General features: G+C 43.0%; 8 protein-coding genes across 8 annotated transcripts; 7 read left to right on the forward strand and 1 right to left on the reverse strand.

Annotated features, from left to right (window-relative positions):
- Positions 1 to 68: 68 nt before the first annotated feature.
- SJAG_05011 (recombination protein Irc6) lies at positions 69 to 1,983 on the reverse strand. The gene is made up of 4 exons (XM_002176044.2): positions 1,799 to 1,983; positions 1,355 to 1,741; positions 1,106 to 1,309; positions 69 to 1,060 (listed from the first exon to the last, which is right to left on the reverse strand). Exons 1-4 carry the CDS (start codon positions 1,857 to 1,859, stop codon positions 945 to 947), a joined length of 768 nt encoding a protein of 255 aa, XP_002176080.2. The 5' UTR covers positions 1,860 to 1,983; the 3' UTR covers positions 69 to 944.
- On the forward strand, positions 116 to 865 carry SJAG_05012 (SUMO-targeted ubiquitin-protein ligase subunit Rfp1; the record flags this gene model as incomplete). Its single annotated transcript, XM_002176045.1, has 1 exon — positions 116 to 865. The coding sequence occupies one exon, from the start codon at positions 116 to 118 to the stop codon at positions 863 to 865; it is 750 nt and encodes a 249-aa protein (XP_002176081.1).
- Positions 1,984 to 2,266: 283 nt separating the features above from the next.
- SJAG_05010 (mRNA decapping complex catalytic subunit Dcp2) lies at positions 2,267 to 4,348 on the forward strand (the record flags this gene model as incomplete). Its single annotated transcript, XM_002176043.1, has 1 exon — positions 2,267 to 4,348. The coding sequence occupies one exon, from the start codon at positions 2,267 to 2,269 to the stop codon at positions 4,346 to 4,348; it is 2,082 nt and encodes a 693-aa protein (XP_002176079.1).
- A 233-nt stretch (positions 4,349 to 4,581) lies between these two features.
- On the forward strand, positions 4,582 to 5,394 carry SJAG_05009 (U1 snRNP-associated protein Usp101; the record flags this gene model as incomplete). The annotated part of the gene is made up of 1 exon (XM_002176042.1): positions 4,582 to 5,394. One exon carries the CDS (start codon positions 4,582 to 4,584, stop codon positions 5,392 to 5,394), a length of 813 nt encoding a protein of 270 aa, XP_002176078.1.
- A 6-nt stretch (positions 5,395 to 5,400) lies between these two features.
- On the forward strand, positions 5,401 to 6,706 carry SJAG_05008 (aminoacyl-tRNA hydrolase). The gene has a single exon (XM_002176041.2). It carries the CDS (start codon positions 5,621 to 5,623, stop codon positions 6,275 to 6,277), a length of 657 nt encoding a protein of 218 aa, XP_002176077.1. The 5' UTR covers positions 5,401 to 5,620; the 3' UTR covers positions 6,278 to 6,706.
- Positions 6,639 to 9,291, forward strand: SJAG_05007 (tryptophan synthase). The gene has a single exon (XM_002176040.2). It carries the CDS (start codon positions 6,760 to 6,762, stop codon positions 8,872 to 8,874), a length of 2,115 nt encoding a protein of 704 aa, XP_002176076.1. The 5' UTR covers positions 6,639 to 6,759; the 3' UTR covers positions 8,875 to 9,291.
- Positions 9,292 to 9,376: 85 nt separating this feature from the next.
- Positions 9,377 to 11,786, forward strand: SJAG_05006 (homeobox transcription factor Phx1). Its single transcript, XM_002176039.2, has one exon. The coding sequence runs from the start codon at positions 9,747 to 9,749 to the stop codon at positions 11,637 to 11,639; it is 1,893 nt and encodes a 630-aa protein (XP_002176075.2). The 5' UTR covers positions 9,377 to 9,746; the 3' UTR covers positions 11,640 to 11,786.
- Positions 11,787 to 12,249: 463 nt separating this feature from the next.
- SJAG_05005 (fungal protein) lies at positions 12,250 to 15,484 on the forward strand. The gene has a single exon (XM_002176038.2). It carries the CDS (start codon positions 12,400 to 12,402, stop codon positions 15,118 to 15,120), a length of 2,721 nt encoding a protein of 906 aa, XP_002176074.2. The 5' UTR covers positions 12,250 to 12,399; the 3' UTR covers positions 15,121 to 15,484.
- The last annotated feature ends 22 nt before the right edge of the window (positions 15,485 to 15,506 follow it).

Below are 15,506 nucleotides of genomic sequence, written 5' to 3' on the forward strand. Positions count from 1 at the left end.
TCCTTTACCGATCCCAAGCGAATATTGTAATTTGCCATGAGTACGGGTTCAAACACTTGCCCTCTGCCAACATCACGCTGGCGCCTTTCAGTTTTGAGTTACGATCACTGACTTCATGCAATTGAATGGAAACGAATCAGGGAATGATAATGTAATTGATTTGACAGGGTCCTCTCCGCCAAGGGAAGCTTCAGACCCGAATCCTGTTATAATTGATGTCGACGCGATCCCAGACGACGCGATTCCGCTCTCGGAATCCTCACAACGAGCTGCTCAACATGGAACACGTCGTGCAAGAACGAGAAGGAGGCGTATAAATGGTTCAAATGTTCAGTCAATGCTTGAGGACATTGTATACCTTGGTCCACAATTGCTGACGAGACGAATCTTTCAGTCTCGAAGAGTGCCCGAGTCAATTGCTCGTAACTCGTTGACAGAACGTAATATTCCAGGATACATTCCTGCTCAGTTTTTTACAATTTTCTCAAACAGGCTGCGTTACACATTGGCTAATCATCCTATGCTGTTTGAGCAAGGATACTTCAACGACACAAATGTCGAGCCCGAAGAAAGCTATATTGATCGGGCAAAAGCAGAGTACACTCCCCCAAAGCCCGCAAGAGCTGGTTTCTCGCGGTCAATTAATCCATCCACAGTCTTGCTGTGTCCAGGATGTCAAGAGGAGCTTGGTGCTTCAAAAAATGCCCAGAAAGCAACGCTTTGGGCTACAAAGTGCGGCCACGTATATTGTGGTCTTTGCAAAGATGCTATAAAGAACGCAAAACGCACGGAGCGAAAATGTGCTGTACCCTCTTGCCGACAGTCACTAGTATCAAAAAATGCTTTGTTTCAACTGTACCTTTAAACGTGAAGCCTTCTATGATAAGAACAACAAAGCGCTTCTTGTTCGGAAAACGTGAGTTTTTTCTAATCGTCTCCTATGCTTAATTAATATCCTCGCTCTTGTTTATTAATTCCTTTTCATCAAAGTCGTTTCCTAAAAGTGATTTCAGAATGCCGATTGCTTCTTTGTGCTTGACACTTTTTGACATATCAGTATCTATTTATATTAGCAAGATGTCCATTCATGTTTGTTCGTTCGTACCGCGCAAGTTTTGAATGCGTGAAATGAAGGACTGCAAGTCACCAGCAAGCAAACCATCGTCTTCTTGATCTTCCATTTCGCTGTCATCCTCGTTTGAGGTGCTGTTGTCGGAACAACTTATAAGAGTTGTCGTTTCTTCTTCGTCTTCTTTCTGCCAGTCGCAACACTGTAGCCACTCTTTCACTCGTTGATGGCCTACCGATTCTGCATGATTGTTATTGGATTTTCTGTTTTGACCGTTTAACTCACCATTGTACTGATTCGAGCCTGTTTCCTCAAGGACCACGTATTCAAGGATAGAGTTATCGGGAATGTTTTGGTTCCTTCCTCCTTCAGTTTGTACGGCTATGACGCTTATGTCTTCTTCCAAATTCTCTACATAATTTTCCCACTGCTTCCACTCTGTTTCGTCGAATTCACGGAAGGTGAAGATGATGGCTGCCAAAAATTCACGCACTTCTTTTGCTTCATCTGACCGGTATTCTGAAATCGTTTTGTTTATATCTTCATACTCGTCGACCCACACATCCACGTCAGTTTCGTAGTACGAATTTTTGATGGTGAATTTATGCGTGAGACCGGCGTGCGAGTCTTCAGTGTTTGTTTCTAAGTGCTCGGGCGTGCTACCAGTCAGCTCTTTAAGTTTAATGTTAAGTTAGTAAAAGGGGAATTCAATCATTTCATTGCACATACGCTGCAGTAATGACATTTTGCCAGAATGTCTTTTGCCAATTATTAACAGCTTCTTTTGCATTTTTAGCTCAAAAAAAATTTTATGGCTTATCCTAACACTCGCAGTACTCTTGATGGATTTCTAATTATCCGATTGTATTTGGTGCCCTGTGGTGACCCCTTGAACCATTTCCTATACTGTTTTTGCGTGGGTCGTGGTGCTGCAGGCCACTGCTACCAACACCACCATAAACTTGCCCGGCTCGTACCGGTGTCTGCCAAAAATTGAATTACGTGCGAATCTTGAAATTGCGGTGCAAACACTGTGAATGAACGTCGGATTAATTACGAATACGTGTACCGAGGACGACGTCTTGAATATTTTACGAAGATTTTTTTGTAACTGTTGATTATAAAGAAGTTTGCATCTTGTAAAAAAAAACAACTTTAGTCTTAAACTCGTGAACACTCCGAGTTATTGAAACAGCAATGTCCTTTTCAAACGCTACTTTTGAGCAAGTTTTGGACGACTTGTCCGTTCGTTTCCTTCTAAACATTCCAAGTGAAGAAAAGAATAGTATTGAGCGTCTGTGTTTTCAAATTGAACAAGCTCATTGGTATTACGAAGATTTTATTAGAGCAGAAAATGACCAATTACCTTCTTTAGGTCTTCGCGTTTTTAGTGCAAAGCTTTTTTCTCATTGTCCTTTACTTTGGAAATGGAGCAAGGTACATGAAGAAGCATTTGATGATTTTTTGCGCTACAAAACTCGTATCCCAGTCCGCGGAGCAATTATGTTGAACAAGGAAATGGACAAGTGTCTCTTGGTTAAAGGTTGGAAAGCTTCATCTGGATGGGGGTTTCCTAAAGGGAAAATTAACAAGGATGAAGCTGATGTGGATTGTGCCATCCGTGAAGTTTATGAAGAGACAGGATTTGACAGCACGAACTGGATTAACGAAAAGGATTTTATTGAACTTACGATCCGTGAACAAAATATACGTCTGTACATTATCCCCGACCTACCTATGGAAACGGTCTTTGAGTCACAAACTCGTAAAGAAATTAGCAAAATTGAGTGGCATCTGCTGGCAGATTTACCTACTTTCAAACAATCGAAGTCTGAAACGAAGAACAAATTTTATATGGTGATTCCTTTTCTTGCCCCGTTAAAGAAATGGATTAGAAAACGTTTGGTTTCCCTGGAGTCGAAGGTTCAAGCAACGAAAGCCTCCACACAATTGCTTTCTCTACTGAAGGAGCCTTCATCCACTGCAACTGTAGCAGAGTCTGCAAATGAAAAATTGCTGAATATGTTGAGAACACCGGTGCAAACACAGTCTCAACTTGCTGCTCCGGCACGGGCATTGCCTACTGCAACTTCTGAAGAAAAACTGTTAGCTCTTATTCGTGGTCCGGCTGCTCCCACTGCTTCCACTATTCAGGCACCACCACCGCCCGATGATTACAAGGCATGCATATTAAACATGTTGAATAGTGGGTTGTCGGCTCATCAGTCTGCTGCACCTATGTCCATGCCTCCGTTACCGGTACCTAACATGCACCCGTCTACGACGCAGTTTCAGTCCCCTGTGATGAATTTTGCGCCTACTGCTCCCTTTTTTGGCATGTCTCCGTATCAAAATTTTGCTCAGCTTCATCCAGCACAAGGAATGTATCCGGTGATGAGTGGACCCTCTACGCCTCAGGCATCTCGGCAAATGGAATCAACCATACCTTTGGATCCTCATATACAACAAATTATGTCAAACTCAACAGATCCTTCCGGGACGTTGCCGTTCACTGATCCAGCAATCATAAAAACGAATTTGCAGCCCGCCAATTTTGAACTTCCTCCAATGAGGTCTTTTGCTGCTCCTCCGCAGGCAATGCCGCTGCCAAGTCAGTCCGATTCTTCTGTACCAACTCCTGGTGAATTACCATCACCTTCAACAATGTACCATCAAGTGTTTCATCCACCTTCTATGACTGCAGTAACTACATTTGAGAAGTTGGAAAAGAATGCTGCTTCTAAAGGAAATTCTGATAATAATACGCAAGAGCGTATTGTTGGGCATAAGAAGCAGAAACCATTCACGGATGACTCCCGTGAAGCTGAACAAAAGTCGAAAGGTCAGGCGTCTAAACAAGACAGTAACCCTTCGGTGCAGCTGCTCAACATTTTGACCAAAGCTGCAGAGCTTTCTCTTAATGAAAAACGACAAGTGAAGTCGAAATCTGTTGCTGAAGCGTCTCGTACGCAATCGACGAAATTACAGCCCACCGTTAGTAGTCCTTATAAAACTTCTAACCAATTTTCCAAGGGCGCAACAAAGAAAAAGTCACCAAGGGTATCTACTCCAAAACGCCGTAACGGTTTGTCCGGCGGCAAGCAAACGTTTTCTCCGAAGCCGGTGTCTCCTTTTGGCAATAAGGAACTGACGCCTACTAATGTTAAGATTCTAAAACGAGAACCGGTGAGCAAAACTCGAACAACTGCTAACGATTCCTTGTTTATGGACTACTTAAAATCAGTTGTCACAAACACCAATCCCACTGGCGCCCCTTAACCGTCTTGACATATCATAATTGTTTACCAAGAAAATACTTGCAAAGTTTAAACTACAATGTAACCAGAGCCTTTCCTACCTAAATTGGTCTTCCTTCCGTCTTTCTTCACAGCCTTGACAAATATATTGTGTGGCTTCTCTTTCAGATATAACCACCAAAATTGCTCCACCAAAATTCTACTTGGTTAAGCAATTAAGTGTGGTCTGCGCTTCTGCAACAGCGCGTGGCACGAATGACTGAGAAATTGCCGCCTAATATTTTAGCGCTTTTTGCTCCTCGACCGCAGCTTCGTTATCTCCCCCCTACAGATGTTTCTCCGGGAGAACGCGCGACTCCTCGCGTTTCTGGGATAGCTGCTTATTTGCAGTTTGCAAAAACTCATGACAACGACTATAAGCCAACACAAAGCTTGGAAGAGCAAAGATTGTTGAGAAAAGAGGAAAAACAGCGCAAACATGTAGAAAAATTGAGAGAAATGCGAAAACGCTGGAATCCAGACGAAGACAGGAATATTGTCGGAGATCCTTACAAGACCATCTTTATAGGAAGACTTAGTTACGACACAAAAGAATCCGAGATCGAAAGGGAATTTATTCGTTATGGTCCTATCGATCGTATTCGTATTGTCCGTGACAAAGATTCGGACAAACCTCGTGGATACGCTTTTGTCGTTTTTGAACGTGAACGGGATTTAAAAGCAGCATATCGTGCCAGTGACCGACTATACATCAATGGCAGAAAGGTTGTTGTAGATGTGGAGCGGGGCCGTACTGTAAAAGACTGGTATCCTCGTCGTTTGGGAGGCGGCCTTGGCGGTCGTCACTACACAGCAGAACCAAAACGTTTTGAGCGTGGTTCTCGTTACCGGGGAGGAAGTTCCGTTGGGAGAGGAGGATTCCGTGGAAGCTTCCGTGGAGCAAGCAATTCTTCGACCGGATCCAATGGACCGCGGGGTTTCAGCCAACCACGTCGTAGTCGTACTGCTGGTCTTGGTTATGAAAGACGTGACAGAGCGAGCTCTCCTAAAAGGCGTAGGTACTACTAAAGCTCTGCTAACGAGAATGTCTTTTTATAGTTTACTATGCTACGTTAAAAGTTGATGATATTATTGTACATATAAATTGATACCTGAACCGTAAACATGCTAAAACAATACTGTACATTTCATTTAAACTGGAGTACTGTTTGCAACGCGTCAACACTGCTATAGAATGATGGGCTCGCGAACTACGTGTACAACTTGCCAATAACCAACAACTATATCTGAAGAAATGCAGCTTTCAGATATTTCTTCTTGGGCCACAACAGCTGTGGCTGGCATTGTGCTTGGATTCTTGATGGGAAGAACGTGTTCATGTCAATCTAAGACGGCAAGCTGTGACAATTGTGTTAAAACAAGAAAAAGGGAAAACAAAATTGAGGAGAACAAAGACACGAACGAGAACTCCACTACTGAAAAAATTGGCAAAGAAGAAGAAGAAGAAGAAGAAGAAGAAGAATATGATGAATTTGAAATGTTGCCAGCTAAGGCATTAAATGAATCCTCGCCTCTGTATGAGTTAGCGCGATCTGAGGGTCAGGCAAAAATGGTTTTGGTTGTAAGAACGGACCTCGGAATGACAAAGGGCAAAGTTGCTGCTCAGTGTGCTCATGCTGCTTTGGCATGTTACAGAATGGCAACGCGTGTTGATCCAAAATTGCTTCAATTCTGGGAAAGAACTGGACAAGCAAAAATTGCCTTGCAAGCTCATTCGGAAGAAGAATTGGAACTGCTGCAAGCACAGGCCCTTTCTCTTGGTCTCTGTGCATACATTATCCATGATGCTGGACGCACCCAAATTGCTAGTGGTTCCGCTACTGTTTTGGGTATTGGACCAGGCCCTATCAGTGTTGTGAACCAAGTTACTGGAAAATTACGTTTGTTTTAAGTGTAATAAGTATGATGTATAACATGCTAATCTACATTAAAGCAGCGTTTTCAAGTATTGGCTGTTTACCTAGTACAGCTGCATCTTGACGGTGACAAAAGTCCTCGTAAAAAGTTTTATATTCCAACATTTATTGACAGAACACCGAGTCATCAGACGTTTCTTTTCATTAAAAATTTGTTTCAATGTCATAAAACCAAACCGTAGGTCGCTGTTACTTCAGCACATCCAAAAGGACTTGAAGAACTGTGTAACTATCAAAGGTTAAAAAGAAAGAAACCTCGACAATTAAAGCGATCCCGAAAAAGGTGATCTAAACTAAATATAGGCGACTATCTCCACAGCTACTGATTCTGTGGAAGATAAATCTTAGTATCGTATAAATTGAGTGGGCGTCGTCGTCCCTATAAAAAATTTTCATAAGCTACAAAGTGTGTGTTTCTGAAGCATCACCTCCTTCCTAGAAACCACAGCGCCAAAAAATGTCGCAGCAGCTTAGAAACGCCTTTAAGAGGGCTAAAGACGAAAACCGTAACGTTCTTGTTACATTCATTACTTGTGGTTTTCCCACTGAAGATGAAACGGTAAAAATTATGAAGGGTCTCCAAGACGGAGGTGCCGATATCATTGAATTGGGTGTCCCCTTCTCGGACGCCGTCGCTGATGGACCTACCATCTGCCATGCCAATGAAGTTGCTCTGAAGAACAACGTTACCCTGCTTAGTACAATTGAAACGGTCAAGAAGGCTCGTGCTGCCGGTGTGTCTGTTCCTGTTGTTCTTATGGGTTATTACAACCCTGTAAACCACTTGGGTGACGAGAGAACGATTCAACTCTCTAAGGAAGCTGGTGCTAACGGTTTCATTATCGTTGACTTGCCTCCCGAGGAAGCCATTGGATTCCGTGCTTCTTGTGTCAAGCATGGAATGAGTTTCGTTCCTCTTGTTGCTCCCTCCACGACTGACAAGCGTATGCAATTGTTGATCGGTATTGCCGACTCTTTCATCTACGTTGTCTCTCGTATGGGCATGACTGGCTCCACTGCTAAGGGAAAGATTAGCGAGGGCCTGCCTGAGCTGTGCAGTCGTGTGCGTAAATTTGCCGGAGAAAAGCCTTTGGCTGTTGGCTTTGGTGTCAACACCAACGAGCACTTTAAGTATGTTGGCAGTGTTGCCAACGGTGTTGTTGTTGGCAGTAAGATTATTGATGTCGTCAAGAACGCTGGTCCCGGTACTGCTGCTGAGGCTGTAAAGACCTACTGTTTGTATCTCGCTGGCCGTGATGCCAACAGTGTCAAGGAGTTGCCTGCTAGCTCTGCTGAGACCGACTCTGCTGCCCTTGGTGCTGTTGCCGACGCTGTGGCTGCTGACCTTCCTGAGGTTGCAAGCGAGACTTTCTTGCCCCCTAAGTACGGTGAGTTCGGTGGTATGTATGTTCCTGAAGCATTGGTTCAATGTCTTACGGAGCTTGAGGATTGCTTCTATAAGGCCATAAATAGTGTGTCTTTCTGGGAGGAATTCCGCTCTTACTATGACTACATGGGCCGTCCTAGTTCTCTTGATCTTGCCGACCGTCTTACGGATTACTGTGGAGGTGCTCGCATCTGGTTGAAGCGCGAGGACTTGAACCATGGTGGCTCTCACAAAATTAACAATGCCATGGGTCAAATTCTTTTGGCCAAGCGTCTTGGTAAGAATCGTATTATTGCCGAGACTGGTGCTGGTCAACACGGTGTCGCCACTGCCATTGTTGCTGCCAAGATGGGTATGAAGTGTACAATTTATATGGGTGCTGAGGATTGTCGTCGTCAAGCCCTGAATGTCTTCCGTATCCGCCTTCTTGGTGCCGAAGTTATCCCCGTCACTTCTGGTACTCAAACTCTTCGTGATGCCGTTAATGAGGCTCTCCGTGCCTGGGTCGAGCAAATTGACACTACTCATTATTTGATCGGTTCTGCCATCGGTCCCCACCCCTTCCCTACTATCGTTAAGACGTTCCAATCTGTCATTGGCAAGGAAACCAAGCAACAACTGATGAAGAAGGTTGGCAAGCTTCCCGACGCTGTTGTTGCTTGTGTCGGCGGTGGTTCCAACTCCATCGGTATGTTCGCACCTTTCAAGGAGGACAAGTCTGTTCGTCTTTTGGGTTGTGAAGCCGGCGGTGATGGTATTGATACTCCTCGTCACAGTGCTACTCTTTCCAAGGGTCAAATCGGTGTTTTCCATGGTGTCCGTACCTATGTTCTTCAGCATGAGGATGGTCAAATTCAAGACACTTACTCCATTTCCGCTGGTTTGGATTATCCTGGTGTTGGTCCCGAGCTCGCTGAGCTGAAGGCGACTGGTCGCGGTGAGTTCATTGCCGTCACTGATGCTCAATGTCTGGAAGGTTTCCGTGCTCTTTGCCAATACGAGGGTATTCTTCCCGCTTTGGAATCATCTCATGCCATCTACGGTGGTATGCAATTGGCTAAGACTTTGGGCAAGGACAAGGATGTTGTTATTTGCGTGTCTGGTCGTGGTGACAAGGATGTACAAAGCATTGCCGAAAAACTTCCCGAGCTTGGTCCCAAAATTGGTTGGGATTTGCGTTTCTAAACGCTCGCAGCCATACCCTCTGTGACGAATTGATGCTTTCCAGTTGTTGCTGCTATTTCATATCCCTTTTTCCTGAGTTTTGTACTACGGCAGCGCTTTTTCTTGCGACTGCTTGTTTGGTGTGGTTTAATATTTTGATTGCCATTCTACCTCGTCTTTTTGGTGCTCGACACATCGTAGAAATCGATGTTTTTGTTTGATTACTGCTACCTCGTTTGTTGCCTATTGTCGACTGCATTTGTGAATTCATCAGTGCATGAAATAGCTCTATTACAATTCCCGCAATCCATCACCTAATACTAAAAGATAAAAGATGTTTTTTATATTATTTTTTAAAATAGTCGTCTACCGTTTAGCTGTTAAAAGCTCATTGCCGGTCTTAGTACTGTTTTTGGTGCCCCTAATGTGCTTTTGCCATGCTGCGCCAGCTCCCGCGGTGTACGCGCGGCTTGCTCGCTCTCGTCATTCATTGGAGCAGTATGATGTCATTGCTGGACTTGGGTCGCAAAAAATCGCGTTTGCCGAAACCTTAGTTTCAACATACCACGCTACTGCAAAACTAAAATTCGCCCAATTGCTGCTAAACGAATCAACGGAACACTGAAAACGAGGCGTTTGCAGGGTCCGCAGGGCATTTTTTGTTTTTTTGATTTTATCCGAAAAGAATTGACCGGTTTTTGAGAGTTTTGAGCGGCTTCATTAAAAAACAAAACTCCATGTTTCTTTCAGTTAAATTGTTCGATTACATTGAAGATTGGACTTACTTCATCTCATAACAGTGGAATTTTTTTCTGTTCTGCACTGTAACTGAAGAATTGTACTAATTTTCTTGTTTTGACTAGCTTTGAGTTTATTTTTCGGTCCACAATTGGATGAAGAATATGCAGTTTCCCTCACCTAGTCACAATGTTTATGGGTTACAAGATGGTTCTACGCAAGTACCTGATCCTAAAAGCGGACAATTTGTCAGCGAGTTGCCGCTCCAGTCGCAGCAAATTACTTTTGACGACGGCCAGCGAAAGAAGAAAAAGCATAAACTGACACCACAGCAATCAGGTATCCTCACACGTGAATTTGAGGCTGACAGGCATCCCTCTATGGAAAGGCGAAAGTACCTTGCTGAGTTTTGCCATCTCCCCAAGAAAACAATTGACGTTTGGTTTCAAAATCAACGAGCCAAATTAAAGGCTCGAACAAGACAAGAGGAGGCTAAAGTACAAGAAAACTTTTTCCTCAATCCGAAACTGGCAATAATCGCAGGCTCTAATTTTGGAGACATGAATAAAGAGGCCGCAACGAGAATGGTAAGTGCACCACAAGAAGCATCGGCTTCAGTTCAGGTTAGTGGAGGTAAAATACTTGAAGGAGACGATGGTTTGGCAGCGTTTCCCTGCAAGTTATTACTTATTGGCGAATGGAAACGGTATCAAGCTACACAGGATGACATTTCTTGCTATTATTCGACACGAAAGGCATTTATTGTTTATATACTTCGTTATCGTGAAGTTGAATATGGAATCAAGGTACCTTTCTCAACAATTGAATCCATTCATGTAAATATGGCTTCAAGCATAGAGCTAAATCCTGAAAAACAAAAAGCTTTAAAGCAATCACCTTCGCAAGAATCACCCCTATGGCTTCAGCTTATCATCCATCTTTCTGTGCCCCCGCAATTCTTTGCAACGGTTAACTTTCAACGGCAACAATGTATGGACTTTACAGAGGGTCAACAAGCATCTCGTATTTTGATCCATTCTTTGTATGGTGAATTTCAGCCGACTTTTCGCGTAATTGAGGACATAAAAGAGCGTTCACCAGAGCTGGGTTCGGTCATTTACTATTCAAAAGCATTATTACATTCACATGCAATATCTACCGGTACTTTAGGGGAATCTGCGAAACAAATGTCTCCGATTGGACAAAATAAAGAAGCTACAACAAGTGCACCAGCACCTATGATGAGAGAAACGACAGCTCCTGCTCAACCCGACGTTTCATTCGATGGTAATCATCATTTAAAAAGTTATCCCCAAAATCGGGGCTTCGCTTCTGTCGCAGCACAAAATCAAGGTTATATGCCTCATGAGTACGCGGGAGCAATGCCGCCAAATTACAATATTGCTCGTCAGCAAAAGCAGCCGTCGGTCGGTGCACTCCAGTCTTTTCCTCCCACTAGTCAAGAGAATTTTGCTCAAATGGAAGTGCCATTGATGGGTGAAACTCCTTTCTTAGCTGCTTTTGTCCCTCCTACTGGAACAGAAGCCGAAGACATGTATGATGGTTTTCCGACAACGACAGCGACAGCACCAAACGAATCTACCCCACAGTTGCCTATTTCGCAAATTCCTTTCTCGTCCGATGCACATCTGTTGGCGGTTCCGGAATGGAATGTAGAGGATCTTGCAGCATTTCGAGACACGGGTAATGAACAGCCTGTGGCCTACCCCTCGTCATTTCCTGCAAATGCGCCTGATGGGCAAGAGTATACATCGTACGGACTGAACCATAGTTCGCCTGCAGACATCTCAATGATCCCTCATCAACTTGATCCAGCCCAATTTGAAGGACATCCACCAAATGTCTCTTCTCATCCTGCCCAAGCGCCCTCCAATTATTCGTTTTCCACATTTGGTGCTCATCCTTCACAAAGAATGAACCCTGCAACCTCATTGGATTCTGCAAGTACTGCTTTTCCAAATCAACAACCATCCTCCGAACATCTTACGTACCGAAACAAACAGAACCCGAACCCGTATTTTCCCTAAACCTTTAGAGAACGTTTCTTTTTTTTTTTGAGTGTGGCCTCCCTTTTTCTTGAGTAGAATCCGGTTACTGTTCCTTATTTTTCATGTTTAAATGTAATCTTATGTATATAGTTATGAATAATATTTTCCTTATCTCTGAACTTTCAACTGACAATATCAAGAAAAAGTCGTGTTAATGATAAAGTTCTTTTTTCTATCAATAGTATACCGTATTGAGTAATAAAGCTTCATGCCGGGTACATAATTTATCTTAAAGAAATGCATTTTGGCAGAAATGACTTCTTCGTTAACAAATCATCTTGTTTGATTCTATTCGTTATTAGAATCTATAACTGCAAAAACTACTAAACGGGGATCTCTTTGTGTTTGTTAAGCATCACTGTTCCTTTATCCCGACACTCCACTTCATTGAGAAATGACCAACAAAAAACCCTGGTAGCACCTTCCTGCCGATAATTAAAATGGCATTAAGTTTCTATCGATGACTTAATTCATCGAAACGAAAATAAAATAAATGATCAGTGCGAATGTGATATATTCGCTCAATCATAATGAAGTCACTCGGTCTCTTATTTGTTAACGACACATTGACAACACATTGACAGCACTTCTGAAGTAATAATGATTAGCACAAGGGTTTCGAGTTATTTAAGAGTATGAAGTCCATACTTCACTCTTGATTGGATTTTTTTCAACCTCTCGTTCCCGAGTATTGTAATCAAGAATTGAACGAGTATATTAATATTCACTCTTAAATACAATGAAGGTTGCGGTTCCGACCAATGTGGATCGCCAGGAAGAGGAGCTAGAGAACAGCTACAGAATGTATGCTGTCTCTACTGCTCTTTGGAATGGTAAAATGCCTACAAACCGCCAGATTACTGGCTTTATGAATCGGCTTCTTCAGTTTTCAAAAGACAAAACAACAGATGAGGAACTGTCAGCGGACGGAAAAGATTTCTTCCGTACGTTTCAGCAAGTTATAACCATTTGGAACCGGATAATTACCAAGAAGAACAATGGTGAGCTTTTGCAAAACGCTCTTAACGAATTCAGTGAATCTTCCATCGACGCTTCCAAGGAAGGCGGTATTGATGTCCCCGGTAGGGACGAGTTAACTGAGCTTGGTCACGATGCAAAAGATTTGTTCTTCTTGTTTGTGAATAATGGTCGATTCCGTAAATTGGCCAAGGAACTTGTTGGTCTCCTTGGACACAAGGGAGCAGGCCTTGCCGAAGACAAATATAATAAATTTGACGAACAACGAGGTGCCTATGATGGCTCTAAATCTCAAGCTGATGGTGATGAGAGCGATGAGGACACCCCAGACCTGTCCCTTGACCAAAGCGATGATGATGAATCAGCTTCTTCCGAAAGTGACGGTTCTCCTCAGTACATGTCCGGAGGCCGCAGCGGCAGAGAAATTATTGATGACAGTGTGTATGATAATATGGAGGAAACCACAACCATAGAGCATCCTGCCGATCACGACTTGTTTATTCGGACGGTTATCTCAGAATCGCAGACGACCCAACCTAAGAAGTCTGTGGCCTTTCAACCTCAGCCCGAGGATGAAGGAAAGTCAAAGCAGAAGCAACAGACGAAACAGCAATCACGTTCTGACCAGGGCGGTAACCAAAAGGACAAGTCTGATAAAAAATCTTCTCAGGAAAAGAAGCCGCGTCGTGCTGAGCGAGTGATGGACAGTTTTCTGGGAGACAAAAAGGAAGACGTTTTGGAGGATCTTCGTCGTGTGGTAACAGAAGTTCAATCTCAACCGAAGTATCAGAAGGCTGCTTCAAGCATTTTGCGGATGATTGAACACTATACAAAGTCTTTAAATCAGTCAACTGAGGACCTTGAAATCCATCCCAACAGCCATTCCAAGCGCGCAGTAAAGAATCTGCGTGCTCTTGTTGAGCAAACTCTGAATCATAAAATGGACGGAATTGTTTCTACTATCAAGCAGCTGAATCGTGATGCAAAGAAGGACAAGGAACTATCTCAGCTCTTTAGAAGAGCTTATAAGTTCGCCCGTAAGTGTGTACTCCAGAAAGGGTACATTGTTTCGAAAGACTCCAATCGTGCGTATGATAAATTGCAGAAGGATTACGAAAGAATGTTGAAGGAGAAATACAAAACTCATTGGGATCGCTTTCATTCGGAGTTAAACGATGTTATGGATGCCGCCTCCAATGACGCTGACATGAATGAACTTAGTTCCAAGGGAAAGAAATTGTATTCTATGCTCATAAAACATGAGGGTGGTCAGGCAAGTGTTCGCACAGGTTTATTGCTTGAAGTCACGCGCGCTTCTCTTCCCAATTTGCTGGAAACGATTCAGTATTTTCCAATTCCTCGAGTTGAGATCCAGGAAGAAAAATTCGATGTTGTCTTGGAGAATTTAAATCTGCAAACGCTTAACATTTTACCTAAAATTGCCGAATTTCGCACAGACAGCATGCTTCGTTTTTCTATGAGAGATCTTGGCACAGCTACTAGAAGAAATGTATTTTTCTTCCATCTTTCGAATGTTCAATGCGACTTTAAGAATGTAAACTACTACGTTAAACGTAAACGTGGTTTTCCTTCATTTGCCGATGTTGGCATTATTGACTTGATTATGGGAAACCAAGGAATGGTTGTTGATTTGGCTATTACAGTATTGGATACGAAAGAAATGGAAGAAACAGGACATTTGTTCTCTGTTGATACAGTGCAAACAACTCTTCATTCGTTGAAGCTTAAGGTTCACAAGTCAAGACACAAGATTCTTCTTAGTCTCTTAAAACCTTCTTTAATGATGTACATGAAGCACTCTATACAAAGATCCACTGAACTTCAAATACGGAAAATGTTGGAACAAGTGAGCGTGGAGTCGTATACCGTTCACCAAAATGCTAAGGCTGAAATGAAAAAGGAAGCAAAGAAACCCAAGAAGGACCAACAATCAAGAACCCGCGTTTATTTCCAAAATGTTATTTCACGTGTATCCGAACTTCGAGAGACACGCAAAAAGAAATCTCACCCATCTCCTCTGCGCTTGGTTATGAATGAGAAGGGCTCTAGATTGAGCGAAATTGAATTGCCGTCTAGAAACTTACAACGGACGGAGTTTTACAGACAACAAGCTCTTAGTGGAGAAGGCTGGAGATCATCGATATTCGATTCTCTCTCAGGTGATACCAGTTCTTTAGAAGCTGGCCAACCAACTCCTGCAAATGAGCGGTTATACCAGCGCACGAAGAAGCAGACAAAACGCCATCGTCGGGATTCTTACGATGATTATGCTGCAGGTGGAGAAATGCCACAGGCCGGATTGCAAGCAGCCTCTTATCCTCCCGTTGGTTCATATACGCAAAGAGAACCCTTAACTCCTACTGACGGCATTTTGGAAAGTTACGTGTTGCAACGTCCAACTGAAACTACACCGTCGGGAATGCGTGAGGAGCATCGGACAGTAGTGGCATCCTCAACTTAGGTTTTTTGCACCTATCTAATAAGCCGCTGAGAAATATACTTCAAATGTCTTGTCCTTCATTTGCGTTATGGCATGTATTTATATGTACCACATTTATCGGAAGCTTTGCTTGGCTTTCAAGGATAATCTTACGCTTTGTTATAGCAAGAGAAACAAAACTCTCTCTAAATTTATGCTTTTTGATTGGCTCACACCTTTTTTGACTTTTCTAAAGTCGCATTCTCGCTCTCTAACTAATGTTGTTTAATAATAACGAGTTGAGGTGTCTTTGTAATGTCAGAGGTTAAGATTAGTATTTAGTTTTATTGGCGTTTTAGCTGCATGAAATAATTATGAAATACGAAAATAGCAATGCTTATTCAGGAAGTAGTAAGCTGTATTTGTTT

The sequence above is a fragment of the Schizosaccharomyces japonicus genome, assembly GCF_000149845.2.
Source record: "Schizosaccharomyces japonicus yFS275 unplaced genomic scaffold supercont5.2, whole genome shotgun sequence".
Classification (NCBI taxonomy): domain Eukaryota; kingdom Fungi; phylum Ascomycota; class Schizosaccharomycetes; order Schizosaccharomycetales; family Schizosaccharomycetaceae; genus Schizosaccharomyces; species Schizosaccharomyces japonicus.